Source organism: Carassius gibelio, chromosome B3 (genome assembly GCF_023724105.1).
Source record: "Carassius gibelio isolate Cgi1373 ecotype wild population from Czech Republic chromosome B3, carGib1.2-hapl.c, whole genome shotgun sequence".
In the NCBI taxonomy this organism is placed as follows: domain Eukaryota; kingdom Metazoa; phylum Chordata; class Actinopteri; order Cypriniformes; family Cyprinidae; genus Carassius; species Carassius gibelio.
Genome location: NC_068398.1, coordinates 28082896 through 28103066, shown reverse-complemented (window position 1 = coordinate 28103066; position 20171 = coordinate 28082896). Strand labels below are relative to the sequence as shown.

The window sequence follows — 20171 nt, the reverse complement described above, 5'->3', positions numbered from 1 at the left end:
TTACTCGAGAATATTTGTTTTTGTGTTGTTGGTGGTGGATGAGCATGGCTATTTCAGGATGTATTTCTGTATGTTTAGATGAATTGTGTCTCTGTCTCTTGATTTATTTATTTATTTATTTTTCCATGTTTGATTTTTATGTAAACTGTTTCCAAAAGATGAACTCTGATGACTTACGGGGAGAATAATGGACACTGTTCTATTCTCAGTTTGAAACGTGACACACCTGTATGGCTCAGGTGATGTCTTGGCTGTTTGTTTGCCCTGGGAGTCGTCTCGGTCTCAGACAGCCGTCTCGGTCTCGTTGGCTTGCTTTGTCACAGTTTGTGAGAGTCAGGATGCACAGGTGTGTTTGGAAACGAGTTGTAGTTCTCAGGCTGCAACGAGGAACGCTTTTAGTTGGCCGATTTGCCAAAACATTTTTACTCCTGAATGAGTAAAAAAAAAAAAAAAAAAACTTTTTATTTTATTTTTTAAAGGAAATAATTATTAAAGTTTACTGTTATGTGATGTTATATTATTCATATGAACTCAAGATTATTATTATAACTTTAAATACTTATTATTATTATTATTATTATTTAACAAAAATAACTTATTTTAGTAGTATATTAGTTTTATAATATGTTATTAATACAAGTAGTAATATAATAACAGCAGCAAGAATAAGTGCTATTATTATCATCCCTATTACTCTAAAAATAACACCGTTCTTATAAATATTATTATTAAACCATTTTTATGTATTAAAATATAGTCTGAATGTAATACTTATTTTTTTTGTTTGTATTGTATTTTTATATATATATATATATAATGTGTTTATGTGTACAGGTATGTATATATGTATGTGTGTGTGTGTGTGTGTGCATATAAATGCATATGTATGTATGTGTGTGTGTGTAAATATATCAATCAATCAATCTTTTATTACAGACTCATGATCCAAGTTTAAAAAACAAAAAACAAAACCAAGACAATAGGACAACAAATACAACCCACAGCATCTGCCACACACAATAAAAAGTTACAAAATGCAACAACACCAATGTCTCCACAGCTTTGACTGAAACTGTGTAGCACCAACCCTTATATTTGATAGACCCACAATAATCTCATTTTTTGAGTCATTTAGCCGGCAGATAAATCTATTCATAAGCGTTCTTAACAGTGCTTTAAAAGTGATTACACTAGCAATCACAAACATTAAACTTTCACTATGCCATCTATATATGTATGTGTATATATATGTGTATAGTGTATATATGTACTGTCATGAATTTGCAAATTGCATGGCAAAGGATAATACAATATATGTGGTCTAATTCTCACTATTAACTAACTATTAACTTAGCTATTAACTTCTAAACTAACTGCTTATTAATAAAGACTAATAAAAAGTCAACATGCTTGTAATATGCATGCTAGTTAATAGTGATGATAGGTACTTTAAATAAAGTGTTATACTATGCAAATGTCACAGAATTGAATATTCAGTCTACTGATTGCACTTTATTAAAAAAGAAATATAAAAAGCATAGGTGGTCTTTTTGTGTCCCCTTCTTATCATGAGTAGAATCAATTTTGGTGTCTTTGTGCCTATCTAAAAGATACTTTTATGGGAGAATTTACCGCTGGATTGCTGAAGATAAATGTTTGAAGTTCCTTATGCCGGAAGATCAGGATCAGGAAACATCAGTAGATGGAGTGTGTGGGCTGTGTTTATAAACAGAGGAGTTTCTTCTCTTTTGGAGCCCAAGCTTCTGCTAGCACTTTAGAGCTGCTGTGTTGTGTTTGGAAAGGAAGTGATAGGGACAAAAGGAAGACGCATGTGTTTGCATAACTCTGTGTGTGTGTGTAGGGGCTGCATTTCCTCCCTTGCTCTGTGTGAGGTTTTCTCTCAAGGAAGGAAAGAACTCAGGTCAAACTTGTACTATTATCTCCCTCTGTAAGTCTTTAGGTGATTCATGGAGGAACACAGACAAATTAGTGAGAAAAACACACTAATGGCAGCATTGACTTGTCCACTGACTCTAGTGTGTGTTTGTAAGTGCTGTCATATTCTGGGAATGTGCTGCATTCATATCCATACCTATCTTCTATTCTTTGTTCTTCTGTCTGTGTGTGTGTGTCTGTGTGTGTGAGAGAGAGAGAGAGAGAGAGTGTTTTGTTTTATTGCACACGACCCAAACCTCGTAGTCACGAGACGACCCCCCCCCCCCTTCCCGGCACACTCTCTGTTCATTGGCTTTCTAGAGCGGTAGAAAACAAACAGCGTGCGGTTCCTGTAACACTGCGCTGTGGGAGGCATTAGTCAAAGGGAGAGACTGTATAAAATATAAAGCTCTGCGCTCTTGGCTCTTAGTCATGGAGGCTCCTGTTGGAGCCATCAAGCTCCAAACGGTGGCTGAGGCCAGAGAGTTTTATATGACCGCAGTAGCTCTCCAGTAACACTGTGTGACTTTTGGAACAGTCAGAGACTTCAGAAGAGATACTTGACTTCACTTGATTGATTTTGGTCCTTTATAGTTCTTTTTGCAGTCCAGATCATTTTATTCATTAAAAATATCCTTGTTATTAGAGTTTAGGCTATATTATGATGGTTGTAAACCCATTATTAGTGGACAGTTACTTGCTGTTTGTTTTTGCTAGCGTGGTCACCATAGTTGTTTTTTAATAATTATAATAATAATTAATTAATTTGTATTTATTTAACTCATATTTATATATATATATATAGACAAAAAATAATGTCAAATATTAATTAAATACAAATTAATTAATTATTATTGTTATTATAAAAACATGAAAAAAAATGTTTTTTATTTTTACAATATTTTTTCATTGTTTTTGGACACACTTCAATTGTAGCAATTCAATGTTTACGGTTTAATGGCTTTAAGGTATTACATTTAATCTGCAGTGAAAATTGCAAATGATCAGATTTTTTAAAGAATATGAACAAATACAGATGCTGCATTTTCCAGCATTTAAATATGCACATTTGCATTCATTATCATGCTAAATAAGGATCTGTATTTTTATGTGAGTGATGAAAATTGATCCACCCATGCCTAATGGCAGTGTTTGTGAAACCTGTATGTAACCATTATTGTGTTTGGAGCCACTAATGGTAGCTGACCGCAACTACTGTGTGGAATAGCATTCGGTTAAACTGAAGAGAGAAAATACAGTTCCAGTTAACATTTTAGATTATTGCAAGCAATTTGTTGCAACTGAAAGGAGCTTAGCACTCCCACTTCACCCTCCATGAATCGTAGCAGCAGTATTTTCAACAACCTGTCGACTCGAGTGCAGTAAGAAAATGGCTGTCATTTACGAGCAGCGGCTCCCAGCCAGACTTCCATGTCTGCAGCTAACATGACATCCCTCCTGCTGTGGCCCATCAGTCCCGAAGATCCCATCATCATGATGCAGGCTGATAACTTGTGACTGGATACCTTTAGACAGTGTGTGTGTGTGTAAGAGAGAGATATAGTGTGTGTGTATGTGTGTTTAACAGTGAATTAAAGAAGCCAGTAAGTATTCCTGCTGATAACACTGGCTGTTTTTAACTGATTGCAGAGTTCTAAATGCTCAGACTATCTCCAGTTTGATGAGGAAGATTTTATAGTTGATAGAGCATGTAAATCTCTCTATTTTGATGCTTTTTGAAGTCTGTGCAGGTGTGTGAGATTTAGGCAGACTATGTTCTGCAGGCTGATCTGATTGCTAATGACATATTTGTTCATAATGTTCATAAATGTGTTGATCTGTAGTCCGCTGAGTCATTGCCTGATGAGCAATGCTAGGTCAGTACAATGTGCGCATATGACACTTACAAAAAATGAATAATAAAAAAGATAAAATAAATAAATAAATAAATAAAAATCCAGGCATGGTAGACTAATTGTTTCTAATCATAATACTTTGACAAATACTGTATTTGTTAGTTATTACTTAAAATTATTATTGTTGTTATAAAAATGATTAAAAATAATAAAAAAATACAGTTATGTAATATAATATTATTATATAAAATTATGCATGTATACATAATAATTAATAATAGTTTATAAATAATTAATTAAATTAAATCACAGATTACTGCAGTTCATATAAAATTTCATGTCAACTGTCCATGTTTAATGTTCAATGACTACCATAATAAAATGCCATGATATTTAGATCCATAAATTTGTCCATGGTATCAACATGATATCCTGCTCAAACTGCACAGTTGTACCACAGTGCTTTTTTTTTTTTTTTTGTAAAGTCATTGTGTTGACACCGATAAATGATGTATGAGTTTATAAATGTATGTGTGACTGTAAACCCTGGTATATACTTTTTCTCCTGAGGCACCCTGTGTCCCACTCTGTGCTGATAGCCCTTCTTGTGCTAGTAATCCAGTTGGACAATCTCACACAGGCCCCCCTCAGCTGGGCACGATTAGCAGCAGACACACATGTAACAAAGCCAGGCATTTGGCTTTGGCTCGCCAGGTCTCTGTCCGACTTCTGGCACACTTTTGGAGTGTGTCATTCGTCCCACTGCTATTATTTAGCCCAGACGAATATCAAGAAGAGAAAGCAAAGCATGGCTAAATCATACTCACCCCCCCCCCCCCCCCCCCACACACACACAAACAATTACAGCCTCTGCCAGCACAGGCAGACAGACAGACAGACACTAAGACAGACAATCAGACACTCAGACGGACAGACAGACACTCAGACGGACAGACAGACAGACAGACAGACAGACAGACAGACACACTCAGACAGACAGACAGACACACACACACACACACACACACACATTCAGACAGACAGACAGACAGACACTAAGACAGACAATCAGACACTCAGACGGACAGACGGACAGACAGACAGACAGACACACTCAGACAGACAGACAGACACACACACACACACACACACACACATTCAGACAGACAGACAGACACTAAGACAGACAATCAGACACTCAGACGGACGGACAGACAGACAGACAGACAGACAGACACGCACACACACTCAGACAGACAGACAGACACTAAGACAGACAATCAGACACTCAGACGGACAGACAGATAGACACTAAGACAGACACTAAGACAGACAGGCAGACAGATGGACGGACGGACTTACAGAGAGAGACTCAGACAGACAGTCAGACACTCAGACAGACACACTCAGACAGACAGACAGACAGACAGACACACACACACACACACAGACAGACACACACACTCAGACAGACAGACAGACACACACACTCAGACAGACACACACATGCAGACTTGGTTTGCATATTATTTATTTTTTAAAACATTTTCCACAATGTCAAATGATAATTGTTTTGTTTAATTGTTTTAAAATGTTTCCACTTTAAATGTTACACGACACGTTTATTTATTTAGTTTATTACTTTTGTTTTTCAAAATTTATCCACAATGTTTCTATTTGTTTGTGTTTTATTTACTGTCAAGCAATGTTTTAGTTGGTTTAGATTTTTTTATGGTTTTGTTACTTTTGTTTCATAACTTGTTTTTCAGGTTTGGGTTTAGTTCGTAAGCTCTCATTTGTGTGTAATGAGTTATCGCACTTTAAGACCATCACAAAAGTTAGATTTTCATGTTTACTTCAAACGCCGTCGGTTCTCATGTCTTTCGTAACTGATTGAGATGCTGCGGAGGGGAGGATTTGGTATAGCTCTCCTCAGACTTCAGCTATATTAAAAAATGAGTGATAGATCCTTCTACTGCTCCACTGCAGATCCCATTTTTCACTTTCCCAACTTTCAGTCTAAGTTTCTCATTAGTTTGTGTGTCAGCTTTTCTACAGACCTCATTAAAGCGTATGTCCAAGTATGAGGGACTGCTTGGGGGAATAGTGTTAGTCTCGACACTCTCATGCTTAGGCACGGTTCACTCGGCAAACAGCAGCAAACCTCGCTACACTGAGTTATGTCTTCTCCGTTCTTCTTCAGCTAGAAGAAGCACAGCCCCAGGATAAGGTCATCCTTTTCTTCTTCTCTCATCTTTATTCAGAAGCTGTTGCACACCCCCTTTTGCTCTCAATCTGTCTTGTCTTGACTTCTTTCTACCTTGCATCTCTGCTAGAATTGGAAAACTGAACCTTGAAAAACTAATATAAATAAAAATAATAATAATATTTACAAAAGGATGTACTTTGCTGCTTTTGGCTAAGTCCATACTTTGGAGTTGGCAGTAAGATTATTGGGATTTTTGAACATACTATTTAGGATAGATAGCAATCCCCAAACTGACGCATTTGGTCTCCAAACCTGGTGTCCTTTGTTTACCCTTCAAGCTCATTATGCAGTAAATAAATATACATTTTAATGTGAGATCGCTCGTTTAAGAGCACTTAATTGTTCTAGTGGTATTACTGTTGCATACGGTGTAAAAGGTCTTATATTTGAAACTCAGATAAACTGACTTTTTAAGAAAAAATTGTGGGGTGCCTTTGGTTGCGTTTTGTTTTACATTTTATTGTACCTGATTAGCTTGACCTCAATTGTTCAGCATCGTTTCCATTTAACATTTCATTCCTCCTTCACATTTGCCTTCAAGCAGGTGAAGAGACCTTTTCATGACCAGGCAGATGCAGCAGGAGGGAGAGGGGGCGGCAGGGTGTCAAGTATGCAGAATGAGCTCACTAAAAGTTACCACAATGGTTCAAGCAAATTGATTTGTTTGGACATAATTATCTTCAGTACTACTAATATATATTTGTGACCCCCACTGAATCATTTCAACACTTAGGCTTTCTGCCAATTGTGGCCCCAGCAACATATTAGCAGTAAACATGTACCAATGCTGGCTCAGCGAAAGGAGCATCGAGTGCTAGAGAAGAAGACTATCTGCCCGTGGATGTTGATTTGAAATGCATGTGTGCATTTACACACAATCCCCCCTACAAAGACATCTGTTTCACATTTGTGTGACCTCAGCCAAGAGTACTTCTGAAGGTGTGGAGGCCCAGATTAATACTGAACACTCTGCCAAGAAGAAACTGAGTACATGCAGGGGATTCTAAGTTCATCTATCTATCTATCTATCTATCTATCTATCTATCTATCTATCTATCTATCTATCTATCTATCTATCTATCTATCTATCTGTCTGTCTGTCTGTCTGTCTGTCTGTCTGTCTGTCTGTCTGTCTGTCTGTCTGTCTGTCTGTCTGTCTGTCTGTCTGTCTGTCTGTCTGTCTGTCTGTCTGTCTGTCTGTCTGTCTGTCTGTCTGTCTGTCTGTCTGTCTGTCTGTCTGTCTACAGTATCTGTCTGTCTACAGTATCTGTCTGTCTACAGTATCTGTTTGTCTACAGTATCTATCTATATGTCTGTCTTACTGTCTGTCTGTCTATCTATCTATCTATCTGTCTGTCTGTCTGTCTGTCTGTCTGTCTGTCTGTCTGTCTGTCTGTCTGTCTGTCTGTCTGTCTGTCTACAGTATCTGTCTGTCTACAGTATCTGTCTGTCTACAGTATCTGTTTGTCTACAGTATCTATCTATATGTCTGTCTTACTGTCTGTCTGTCTACAGTATCTATCTATATGTCTGTCTTACTGTCTGTCTGTCTACAGTATCTGTCTGTCTACAGTATCTATCTATATGTCTGTCTGTCTGTCTGTCTCTGTCTGTCTGTGTGTCTTGCATTAATCTATTGTTTGTTAATTTTATCTCTTCATCTGTAGTTCTCCCGTGGTCCTTTTTTCGCATATCTCACAATTCTTGAAAAAGTCTTGCATTTGTATCTTGCAATTTTGACTATTTCTTGCAATTGGGAGTTTATATGCCCCTATTGTGACATTTTATATACCACTATTATTGACATTGTACCTCACAATTGTGAGTTTATATCATGCAACTCTGAGAAAAACAATTGCAAGTTTATATTTTGCAACTTGCAATTACCCTTTTTAATTTTTTATTCAGTGACAGAAACAGGCTTCCATATTAAAGTGTATAATAGGTGTGTACATTTGTTTGTTTGTTTATTTATTTATTTAGTGGTCTACTTCCTTGCTAGACTACATTAGTATGTTAATAACATAGTATGTTGTTATTTATTATAAGTTTGATCTTTTTGCCAAATAAAAAAAAGGATCAGAAAATGTTAAATAGCGCATTTTGTCAGAGAGGTTGGACTAACCACTACATGACCCAACATTCTATTCTATTCTATTCTATTCTATTCTATTCTATTCTATTCTTCTGTAAAGTCTCCATACATGTGAATTCACCCTTCAAATAATTAATTCCATTGAAATATACTGCCAACATCACCTTGTGAAGCAGCAGAACAAAGTGTGTCTTTATCCTGGGCTCTCTCACACATGTAAAAACATGCGCGCGCACACACACACACACCAACACACACAGCTCATACATGAAGCAGTAATTAGCAGCATCAGGGTGTGATCCCTCCGCAGTGTGGGTGTTGAGTGTGGCCTAAAATAATCCAGTGGAGAATGACGAGTCCCTCGAATGAAACTCATTATCAGCCGCAGCGTTCCAGCAGGCAGAAGGCTCTGTGTACCTGAAACATATAATCACAGGCTTCCAAAAATCCCCTCAGTAACTCTTTGTCTAGACTTCAGAGCTGATGTGCGGCGAACATCACCAGTCGAGCTGCACTTGTAAAGAGATCACACGTTTTGAAAATCAGTGTTGAGATGCAAAGGAGTTGTGGAGAAAGTGATTGTGTGTGTTGTTACAAATCCTATTTATAGATTCAAACATAGTGGCAACGGTTATCATGTACTCTACGTTTTGTTGCTTAGTGTTCATTACTGGGAGAACTACGCTAGTATGCTAAAATGGCGTATTTCTAGTTTGATTATTATTATTATTTATCTATTTATTTATGCAGTTTCTATGACTTAGAGGGCAGGTACATGGTGTTTCCAATAGTTTTTTCAGGTTCTTTTTTTGCTTGCTTCTCACACTGTTGTATTTTCTTCTCTCTCTCTCTCTCTTTCTGCAGATCTCTCTATAGCCGGGTCCAGAACTGTGCAGTCATGTTCAGGAACAGTCTGAAGATGCTGCTTGGTGGCAAATCCAACCGCAAGAATCGAAACAGTGGTAGGTTGAGTTTTCTTTTTAAAATTTAGAAAAGCTTCCCTACAACCAGCCCCCCATGCACAACGCAAAGCTGCATTGAACTTTTGTCATGCAGTCGGTGTCAGTTTTCTGAAGAACCTGGGGGTAAGACGAACCGCTCAATGTAGATGCAGCTTTAACATCTGGCGGAAGAGAGTGGTTTGAAATGTATCACTGGGTAAGCTATGTTTATCCAAGCAATTTTTCTACATAAATTTAATATCAAAGCAAACTTTTGCTCTTTTGCGTTAGTCAGCTACTAATGTATAAAGTCATGCAAATGATTTAGCTAAACCGAATTATTAAGTGAAGCACATTTCCAAAATGGTAGCCGTAGGGTGAAATCTGTTTAAATATTCTGATAATTAAATTTTTTTTGACTGATGTATGAAAATGTGAATATTGTGCAGGAAAATAAAAACTGAACATAACCTAAAAAGACAAGCCTGTGTGCTTACAACACTCCTTGAGGACCAATTCTGTTGTGCCCTGTCTAGCATTTTTAAACATGAAATGATGTGTTTCTATATGTTTGTGTGCGTATATTAGCTCTCAGAGAGACTTCAGGCTTGTGTTGAGAGGATTACAGTAGTCAGAAGCAACTGTTGGAGTGAAATTAGGATTCTGTCAGTGTCTGCAAGTGAACCGAGCCAGATGAAGCTTAAGTGGTGAATGGAAAGAAACACACACACACAGAAACCTGTGTATTACACCTTTTTTGCTGCCGGTTGACTTTCTTCATCTTTTTCTCCTTCGTTTAAGGTCTGTTTCACCTCAGAACTCCTTTCAGCGCTCATGTTAACAGGTTGCTGAATTCAAATACAGACGACGGGCAAGATTTTCCACTTGTGTTTACAATTTGTTTATACATCTGCCAGTTTAGAAAGACATATATTATTTATGGTCATTGTTAAAATCAGTATTCAGTGTAATAATCTAGAAATCACTTCTGTTACACTGAAGAAACAGCTGCTTGTGAATCAGGCCTAGGATCTACTGCAGCAGTGTGAAGTGGAGATCTGTGGACACTCTTTCAGGGCTGTGGAAGAGCTGTGTGTGATGGATGAGGAGGGTGTGTGTTTGTTTGTCTGTGTGCTTTCTTGTTAGCTGTGTTTACTTTTGATTTTCTCTGGAGTTTGGCTCTGTGACCGCAAGTACGTCCACGACTGCAACCTTGTGTTTACCTCACACAACATGTACATGTGCTCAAACACACACACACGTACTTTACCTCCCTTCATACCTCAGGTCTGTCTGAATCTCCCATAAAGCTTTAGTCAAACAAGTGGCAAGTCTGACTCACCCAACAGACCATGCCATTCACCTCAGTGATGGGACCTCACACTTCACAGAAAGACCTCCTGTCTTCAGTCGGTGTCCTCAGACTGGTTGAAATTCATGCTAGACTGGTGAGGTCTGGAGTCATTTTCTCTTCAGGGCCTGCAGCTCTTCTATAAGCGTAAAGGGGCCAGTTTAGTTCCAGTGCACTTACTATTGCTGTCATGGGTTTAGTTAAATGTAAAGGTGTTTGAACAGCCCCATTGAAGAAGAATGACAGAATAGCATTAGAAAATATAGAAGATGCATTTAGGGCTCGTTAAGCAAATTACATGTACCATAAAATGAGAGTAAGTGGTATTATGGAAGATCTAGAAGCAAGTTGGTGGGTCTAAGACTTTAAGTGGTATTCATCCCACAAATACTCTTTGGCAGAAACACTACACTGGCCATTTGGTGTTGTCAGGAGGTCTACTGTGATTTGATTTTAGTGAAATTGTAAATTCAAATAGTTTTCATTGAATCAATTCACAGAACCATTTGAAACAGAACCAAAATATACAGTAATTTACTGTATCTACAGTACTAGGCTACATATTGAATGTCATAAATATCCCTTCTATTATTATAATTTATTCATTGTTTTAGGGTTTAGTGTGTTTTTCTAGTGATACCAAATGCAAAAAAATAAAATTTAATTAATAAATAAAATGAAATGAAAAATAACTATATGGGTTCTACAAGAAAAGAAAAAGGTTTTGATGGTCATTTGAGTTGGCAAATATGTTGTTGATAAAGTGATATTTCTCAAGTTATTGTTTTGCAGTTCTTCTGAATCATTAAAAGCGATACGGGGCAGATGCTGAAGTTTATTTGTACTTCACATCAGAGTGCCAGTGCTTCTGGCTTAAAAGTGTCATTCACATATGAGGTTTCCCGAAAAAAGAAAAGCACGCCATAGACTTGAGATTTACTCCAACCCCAGTTGTCTTTTTAAGATTCATTAGGCTTGAGTTTTCAAATAAGCCTAGACACTAGTTCTCAATCAGTGCAGAAGAAGTGTCCTGTTGTTGTGAGGCCTGTGGGTTTGTCTGTTTTGTATAACAGCTGCATTGTTGTACTCGTCTTTGATCTCATCTTTAGACTGGAGGATTTCCACAAGGTTTTGTCATACAGTAATAGCTCTCTTCACTCGGCATGTCTGTTCGTATCCTGCAGTGCTACATATGTGGAGTGCTTGTGTAGTCCTTTTTTTTCATTTCTTCCTGCTTTCTGCTTTCTTTCAGTATTCAGTTTGATGCAAATGCAGCACTCTGGGCTGAATGTATTTGCCATAAATTAGATCTGCACAGCCAGCAACTTACAGAGCACAGCAGAGGAACTGAGCTCCACGGTGAAGAAAAAAACACGTGTCGCAGGACGATTGATGGTTAGCCTCTAGACCCCTCAGACATCGTGAGCAGATTCCTAACAGTCTCAAAACAACTGCCGGCAGCATTGAGCCATGAGCCCTGTGTGGTTTGAATATGATTCAAGCTTGTACAAAAACTGCAGGTGATATTTTGCCTGTAGCGTGTCATTGCGCTGGCTGATTTGGACAGATGTGGTTGCGGCAGGTTTGATTAGTGTAATTATTTTTATAGAGAGGGAACTTTAAACAAATGCATGCTGAAGAATGCTGATATTGGAATATTTGGATAATGTATTGTGAAACTGATATCTGTCCTGTTTAATTGGGCAAACTTGTTTCAAGATTGATACCAAAATCCAATGTAAGCTACTGTATGGAAGTCACTATTAAGGGTTAAACAACACACTGTTTCTTTTGCCTGCCTGCTGTTAAAATACATAAAAAAAATTTGAAGCATGTATATTCTTGTAGTTTTGGATTTTGGGCTCTATGGAATGTAAGGAAACAGAATTTAACTTTAAATGAAATTCAGATAAAGATAATTAATGAAATGTAAAGACATAATTAATGAAATGTATAGCATTTTACCTAGAAATGCAAGGTTTGGCACGAGAAATGTGGCCTAAACAATTGTTATTTGTCAAAGCCTTACCAGAAAGTCTTGGATAGATGAATAAATGGATGAACATGTGTTGAATCTTTTTGTACTGTAATTCCTTTATTTACTCTTCCTGTAATTCAAATTATAATTCAGATTCCTTTGTTGCGGTCAGTTTAATTCAAATTCAAACACATGATTTGAAAGGGAGCGATTCCTAAATTCTGCTTTTAGCACAACTGTGATTGGCAGTTGCTTTACTGATTTTACTAAAAAAACATGATGTTGAAGTTAAAGTCTGGTGTGATGGATAATATTCTTCTCGCAGTGGCTAGCCAGCTGGGTGAAGCCCAACTCTGCCTGGTAATTGCAGTCTTTTCAGTAATCTATGTTTGGGAAACCCAATCAGGTTTAGCAAATCAGTGAATGGAACACCCCCAAGGCGGTTGACTTTTTGAGGGTGTTGGATTTCAGAATTTATTTCTAGTCCTTCAGAAGATTAGTAACTAGTCATTTAGCAGACACTTTCACATAAAGCAGTTTAGCTATTACAGGACTGGTAAACCCTGGTGTGCCTTACACAAGCAGCCTGGTGTGACTCATGAGTAGGAATTCCAAACAGGGTCATGAATTGGGATTTGAACCAACAACCTTTTGGTTTCAAGCCCAGATCTTTATCTATTTGATACTGTTAAAGCTGTTTATGGTTCATTGGTGCAAAGTCATCTCTAAACTTCCTAATAATGTAAAAAATACTGCATAACCCCTTTATTTCTGTCAAATTTCCTTTCATTATCCACTTTCCTGTAGCTCAGCAACTCTACTCAAATGTCGCTGTCCTTTCTTGCTGATAGAAACTGGCCCTTGGCCCAACTCAGGGTGAACTGCATGCCAAATGGGCTCTATTAATAAGGAGGAGTTCTTACCAGTCCACAACAATGCAAGATAATATTCTGTTTTATTATAAGTGCATGTTGCGAATTTACATGCTTATGTTACCATTAAAGTTATATTTATTGCCCCTCAAGATGCAAAAACCGTTCATATCCCTAGACTGGTTCTCTAAAGAAAAATCTTTAAGGATTTTAGTCTGACTTCATAAATTTGGGGGTTTTACATGTAGTGTAGTTTGGGTTGTTGGGGATTTGTGAAAAGAACAAAAGCGGTTGATTGGTAGATGTGCTGGGGATCGCTTCAGCATGCTTTCAGTCTGATAAGCAACAGACTGTAACTCTTAATCAGCTTTTAATGTCTCCTAATACTCCAATTTTATTGTTACATTCTGGCAGATCCATGAAGCTCATGGCCCTACTGGAATAGTCCAGAATGGACCATCAGGAATACCCTGTGCAGCAAGATTTGGCTATACTTTGGTTACCTATTTGTTGGTCTTTCCATAAAGGTCCATCAGTTTCATCTGGACTTTGCTGGAGGATCATTGAGAGCCCCTCATCCATCAATGACTCCCTCCAGAAGAACATGTTATCATGGAAGTTCTCCTCTGTAGGCCTTTATTTTAGGGAGTCTCCAACAGATACGGTTCTTGATTCTAAGGAAAGTATTGGGAAAAAAAAGAAACGTATCCGGTTCTTTGGGGGTGATGGCCTCTTTGACATTCTTATCTCATGCCCTATATTACACCATTGAATCAGACACACATGTTTGGGCTGGAGATTGCTACATTGAGCCAGAGAAGTCAAGACACATATGCAGTTGTGGTATTTGTTTCAGTTGCTTTAATAATAACTTTCATTATTAAATCATTTCAGTATGTCTTTTTGAGTACATTGGCTCTTTGTTGGATCTAGATACCCTTAAATCTTTTAACTTGAGGACAAACCGTTTTAACAGTGAAACCATTGTGCATATTTGAATGATTGTAGTGTCTTGTCTGTGTGCATGTATGTACATGTTTGCTTGTTGTACCTTCATGTGTGCATGCAAGTCTTTTATGTATTTATGTGTGTGTGCGTGTGTTTAGGTATGAATGTTTTTTTACTGGAATAGCTAAACCTGCTAATTAGAAAGGGTGTATATACTTTTTTCAGTATAGTTTATGTTGACAGTCTGAGTAGAAGGTAGAATGTAAATGTTTCCATCTCACTCACTCACACAAATGAACCTGCATTAACTTTCAGCTATGTAAATTGGGAAATATAATGTAACTTTTTCATTGTTTTAATATTCAGCTAATTATGAGTAATGTAGACTTAACCCCGGTGTTTCCCAACCTTGTTCATGGAGGCACACCAACAGGTCACATTTGGGATGTGCTCCTTATCCAGTCTTTACTAAATGTGGAAGTGTTTATGGTTTTGCCAGATTTAACTTATTCTTTAGGGACAAATTTTTAACCACAGTATAGCGGTTAAAAGACACCCACATACTCACTGTAGTTAAGCACTTTGTCCTTATCAGTGGCGCAGTGACTGCAACACTTCTGTCCACTCAGAGGAACATGAACACTAGACAGAATAAATACCTCAACAGCAGTTTCAGCCGAATCTATTCTCTGGCCCTTTGAATGCTGGCAAAGATGTTTTATAATCCAGCTCTCAAGTTCAAATATACAATGGCCTTTTCACAACTATCAGTTAAGGATTGACAGCCACATACTGTAAAACATGATACTGTGCTGTAGAATACTGTATGCATTTTGTGTGTGCGTCTCTGTCCATTTGTATGATTTCATTTCAGTTTATTTTCTATCAGATATTTTACTTATTTTTTGTGTACAATATGCTGTAATATTGAAAAGTTGCTTGTTTGTGGGTTTCTGTACTTGGATGTATCTTTTTGTTCAAAAATTATCTCAATGCTAGTCATGGGCTTATTCATTATATTATTTATCTGTTATTCTATTCATGTGTATATATGTATAAACTGGGTTGCTGAAAAGGTTGAACAAACCGATTTGAGTCAGATCTGAATTTCCCGAATTTTGCTGTCTCTTCGAACAAGGGCATCATGTTTTATACAAGAATTTGAAAAAAAAAAATAGTGTAGGGACTCTTTTGAACACAACAGGCAGAACACACAAGAGGTTAAGAGAATCTGAACAGAGAGAAAAAGTTTGAGAGATACAGCTGAATAGCTGCTATTGAGTGGGAGAAAAAGAGAAAAGAGGAGGAGGAGGAGGGTGCGTCTGTCCGCCTCGTTGATGACTGAACATTTGTGTGTGTGTATCGGGGGGAGATGTACGATCTTGGCGCATGCGCCAGTACCTGGCAGTCGCCCTCAAGACTGCAGATAACTCTCTCTCTTCTAAGCATCACTCGTCTGAGCATTTTTCCTGTCCTTTTCTCATTTTTTTATTCTCTTCTTCTTTTTTTATTAACCTGGACTCCCATACAGTCTTCAATTATTTACCATGTATCTGGATTTGACTGGTTTGGGATGTGGATTCTTTGAGCGGACAGAGGTGAGCTACAAGGTCCTGAGGTTTTCGGGTGGTGCTGACAGATTTTGGGGGCTCGTCCGGATAGGCGACCTTTAGCAACAGGCTCCTTCTAAGCTCAAAGGAATTCTCTTTGCCTGGCACAAATATCCTGATAGATTTGGACAACTTGAAGATCCCAGAGGACTTGATGCCATCTTGGGTCCTTCATTGAATCAAAGGGGAGCAGAAACTCTGATGACTACGTCTCCCATCTGTCATCCCACAAGAGCGATGATTCGGGTCTCACTGAGGTGTCTGACTTTCCCACCTGTGTGGCTTCCTTGACGGCATGTGAGTATGATTTTGGTAATTGATCACCGAATGAGCTTATAACAGCACACATTAGAATACTTAATTTCCTTAAATCAGAAGCCAAATCTCTGGCACACATACACTAACACATTCAGTCACTTAATCATTGAAATATTAACACCTACACTGCTGTGGGCAAACAGACCCACACACAATCACATAGTCACCTACATGATCCCTCCCTATCAGTATTCCTCGCCCACTCAGTGGTGTCAGCAGAGCGAGAGGATCTCTAGTATATGTGCGTACAGTATGTGCCTGGATCTGTAATCTGCATTTCTCTGCGTGCGTTTGAAAGACGCCTCTAGTGCCTCTTCTCTTCCTTTGTGGGTGAGGGATGCACAAATCCTTTCTTCGCTGGTTTAAAGCACTCTTCTGTGTCCTCCGGGGCATTTTGCAAAGTACAGATTGGTGGTGTGCTGGATGTTTCCAAGTGTGGGATGTAAGCCAGAACTTGGTGATTGGGATAGCACAGAACATTTCAAGGGAAACAAATTGAGCCAGCTAAAACTGGCGTTTACTTACTAGTTACAGCGCAATCAGGTGAACTGCACAAATCTGGCACCATTATCTGTATTAAACGTAACTTCAGTGCAAGATTGTTTGCTAGTCTTTTTTTTTTGTGCTAGGTTGCAGATAACAGCAATCCGGCATACTTTGGAGGGAATGTACAGCGTCGCTACAGGGAACAGTGCATGCAAATTTGGTATTCTGTGCCTGAATATGCCCACTTCCCTACTGTACAATAGGCAAATAACAGTAAGTTAAAAGAGTAGCATGTCTGAAGTCATAGTATTCATATTCATCAACAGTAGGCGAAAAGTGCTCTTCCGCTGAGATTCTGAAGTGTGCATTCATTTGCCAGTTTTGACTTCTCTCTCGTGGCCTGATCGTAACTAATTATGTAAGACACATGACAGTGCCAACAGAACAAATATAATATATCCGGATTTCATTTATACTACACAAAGAACATATTATTTTACACCGTTATTTCTCCATTAAATACTTTTCGTTCGATCTCGAAGTTTAGCTACTTTCTTTTAAGCTAAGCTTTAAGCTTAGCGCAACAAATTTTTCTATAAAGTAGGTTGTAGTTTGGCGTGCCAAAAAAAAAAAAACTGCATAAAAGGTGGCATGCTTGCACTGAAAAGAATGGTAATGACTTAGTTTTAATAAACTCACAGTTTAGTGCCTGGCTAAACTGACTCATGGGTAGATAGTGAACAAGATGCAGGTTTTAGCGATGAAATATCAAGCGTAAAGTTTTCACGCTGTTTAGAGCATTCATCTAAATGGCTTTTGTTGTCAGTAAATATAGATTTAGTTTGTTAAATCAAAATAAGACAGGGGAGACTCTGCCATTAAAGGCAATATTAGCAGTCCAGGGCTGAAGATATGTTGCTATAACATTTCAGCCTCACCACGAATCAGTTTTCCCACTGAGATAAGTGAGGTGGGTTAAGTGCGTAGGATTATGTGGTGCCTACATGCTTTCGCTCTCTTTTTCTTCCTCTCTGCCTCTCTTTCCACCTTGTCTCACAGGGCTGGGTTAAGCTAGGTTGTGCTGACACAGCGTATGTACGGGATTTATCACGGCTGTTGCTAGTCAGATCAGACAAGGTTGAGTCTTACAGTTCATTCATCCATAAAACTCACTGAGAGCTCTGAAGGACTCTGCATTGTAATATAACAGTGTTATGAGTCTTTCATTGGCTTCTATATTGCATTTAAGTAGTTCATTGTTTGGCATCTTTAGACCTCTTCGTCTTATTTGAGCGACATTATAGAGTCTGACCATAAATGTATGGTGTTATATGCTTTCTTACGCTCATAATTTTCATAGATGTGACGTATAACTTTGAATATAGTTGAATCTTAGTAATGGTGTTTTTAAAAGTAACTTTATCAGGTAGAGCTGAGTGATGTTATTATGACGTTTGTGAGCAGCATTGTAAATATTGCAAATGGATGATTTTTATTTGGATATAAGCTTCTCAAAAACCGCGTCAATAAACAATTTTTACTTGTTGGTATGAGACCACCAAGAAACAATTTTACAAATTAACAAGTTTTTCAAGATTTAATCATTTTAAGTTTTAAATTCCGTTGCAAAAATGTGACTGGAGTTAAATTCATTTTTGTAAATTGCCCCAAACAGCCCAATTCAGTCAATAGATTTAAAATTGATTTGCTAAAAATGTCTATTGAAGTCTCCATGTGGCAGTTTTAAGAACTACAGTTTATTTAATTAAAGATATATAAATTTATTTATTGTTATAGTTGTGCATAATTCAAAAAGAAAGCAATTTGATAATCATAATCAACTGGATTTTTATTTTTATTCTCACTGTATTTTACTGCATTTTAAATTGCATTTAAACATTTTGGATTTAGCCATTTGAGTTTTGTTTGACTAAAAATCCCTCAGAGAGACATGTACTGAGATAGAGATTTAATATTGTCTGCAAAATATGATTTCTTTTAGCTACACAGCTGTACTAACAGGACAGGGCCGGATGGTTTCCTGGCTGGTGGTGTTTCTGTAGATTGGTGGAGTTAACTTTGATGTGCAGCGGGCAGCTGGGCCTGACTAGTAACCGCCAGATAAGGGGTCCGTTTGGATGTAGACCGCCTCGACTGAAATGAGAGAGAGTGAAAACAGAAAAAGAGAGGGATATCTATTTGACTCTTCCAATATCTCTTCTGCAGAAGTCCGTGTGAGACCAGAGAAAAGACTAAATTATTCATCAGTGGCAGACTACACCCGAGGATCGCATTTCTAGATACACACACACTTACTTTTGCAGTACACTTGCGAGTCCACTGTGAATGCCTGAACCCATGCTCACTAATAGGCTCTCTTTCAATGAGGAGTGAACATCCACCAATCTAAGAAAGTGTGTCTGGTCAAGCATAATACAAATCTGGGGAGATTATTATTAAAAAAACATTTCAGTAACACCATTTGCTATCTTGTCTGAATGAAAAATGTCTTTGATCCAATTCAAGGATGGAGAGTATTTCAACAGTAATTTCAGTCTGCTTAATTCCTAAAATAATTATAGTAGTACTTTACAATGCCGTCTAATTTGTTCACATTATTTAATGCATTAGCTAGCATTATCTAAAAATGAGCCTTATATTTCTTACAGCATTTATTAATCTTATGTTACTTAATATAAAATATTGTTCATTCATGTTAGTTCACAAGTGAGTTTACTACTGTTTTAAAATTAACATTTAAGATGACCTAGATGATGCAGAAGTATTGTACAACTAATTTAATAAATAGAACCTTATTGTAATATTTGACCATAATCATTAACCACATTTTAAAGCAGGTGGATTAACCCTTATCAAAATTAACCATGGCTTTGCTACACTAACCATAGGTTAACCAAGGGTTTTGCTGTAAAACTGATTATATAAATGGTAATACATTTGCCAAAAATCTTGGATCATGGATCATTTTTAAAATATCTTGCTGCATGTATTGAGTACCTTTTGAAACATTTTTGTATCAATTGAATGCATCCTAACTGAATACAATTATTAATTTCTTTAAAACAACAACAACAACATAATAACCCCAAACTTTTTAACAGTGTTTGTTACTTAGAAAAGTAATAACACACATTTCCTTAAGCAAAAGGGACACTTGTGTATAGCACAAATGGTGCAGAAGTTAAACGTATTGCCGAAGTATGAGCAATAGAGCACACAGCTCTAAAAAGCAGGTAAAAGCTTTTGTGAGGTCAGCTCTAAATGGCAGTCTCATTAGGAGGATCAAAGTGGGGAAGAATCTGAATCCTAATAGAGGATGTGAGATGTCTGAAACGCTGGTGTGAGGAGTCTTTGAAATAGATCATGTTGAATCTCGGTGGTTTATAGCCGCTCAGCTCTCACTCAACTCTAATGCACATCGATCTTTTATACTTCTTTCTCATTTCATATATGTTGTCACTTACGAAACATCTCAATTGGATCTTTACTGA

At 37.5% G+C, this 20171-nt stretch overlaps 1 protein-coding gene and 1 long non-coding RNA gene across 4 annotated transcripts in view; both read left to right on the top strand.

Moving 5' to 3' along the window:
* The window catches only part of LOC127952693 (protein TANC2), a 127509-nt gene that overhangs the window by 47807 nt on the left and 59531 nt on the right, over positions 1–20171 (top strand). For 2 of the 3 annotated variants that reach the window (XM_052551361.1, XM_052551363.1), the window contains exon 3: positions 9020–9117. In XM_052551361.1, coding sequence (XP_052407321.1) covers positions 9054–9117 — 64 coding nt within the window. In that variant the 5' untranslated portion in view covers positions 9020–9053. Of the gene's footprint in view, positions 1–9019; positions 9118–15664; positions 16153–20171 lie in introns of those variants that run through there. The other variant, XM_052551362.1, reaches the window with a different exon arrangement.
* Positions 9211–12521, top strand: LOC127952695 (uncharacterized). The gene is made up of 2 exons (XR_008153030.1): positions 9211–9313; positions 11700–12521. It is a non-coding gene; the product is annotated as an uncharacterized LOC127952695 (long non-coding RNA).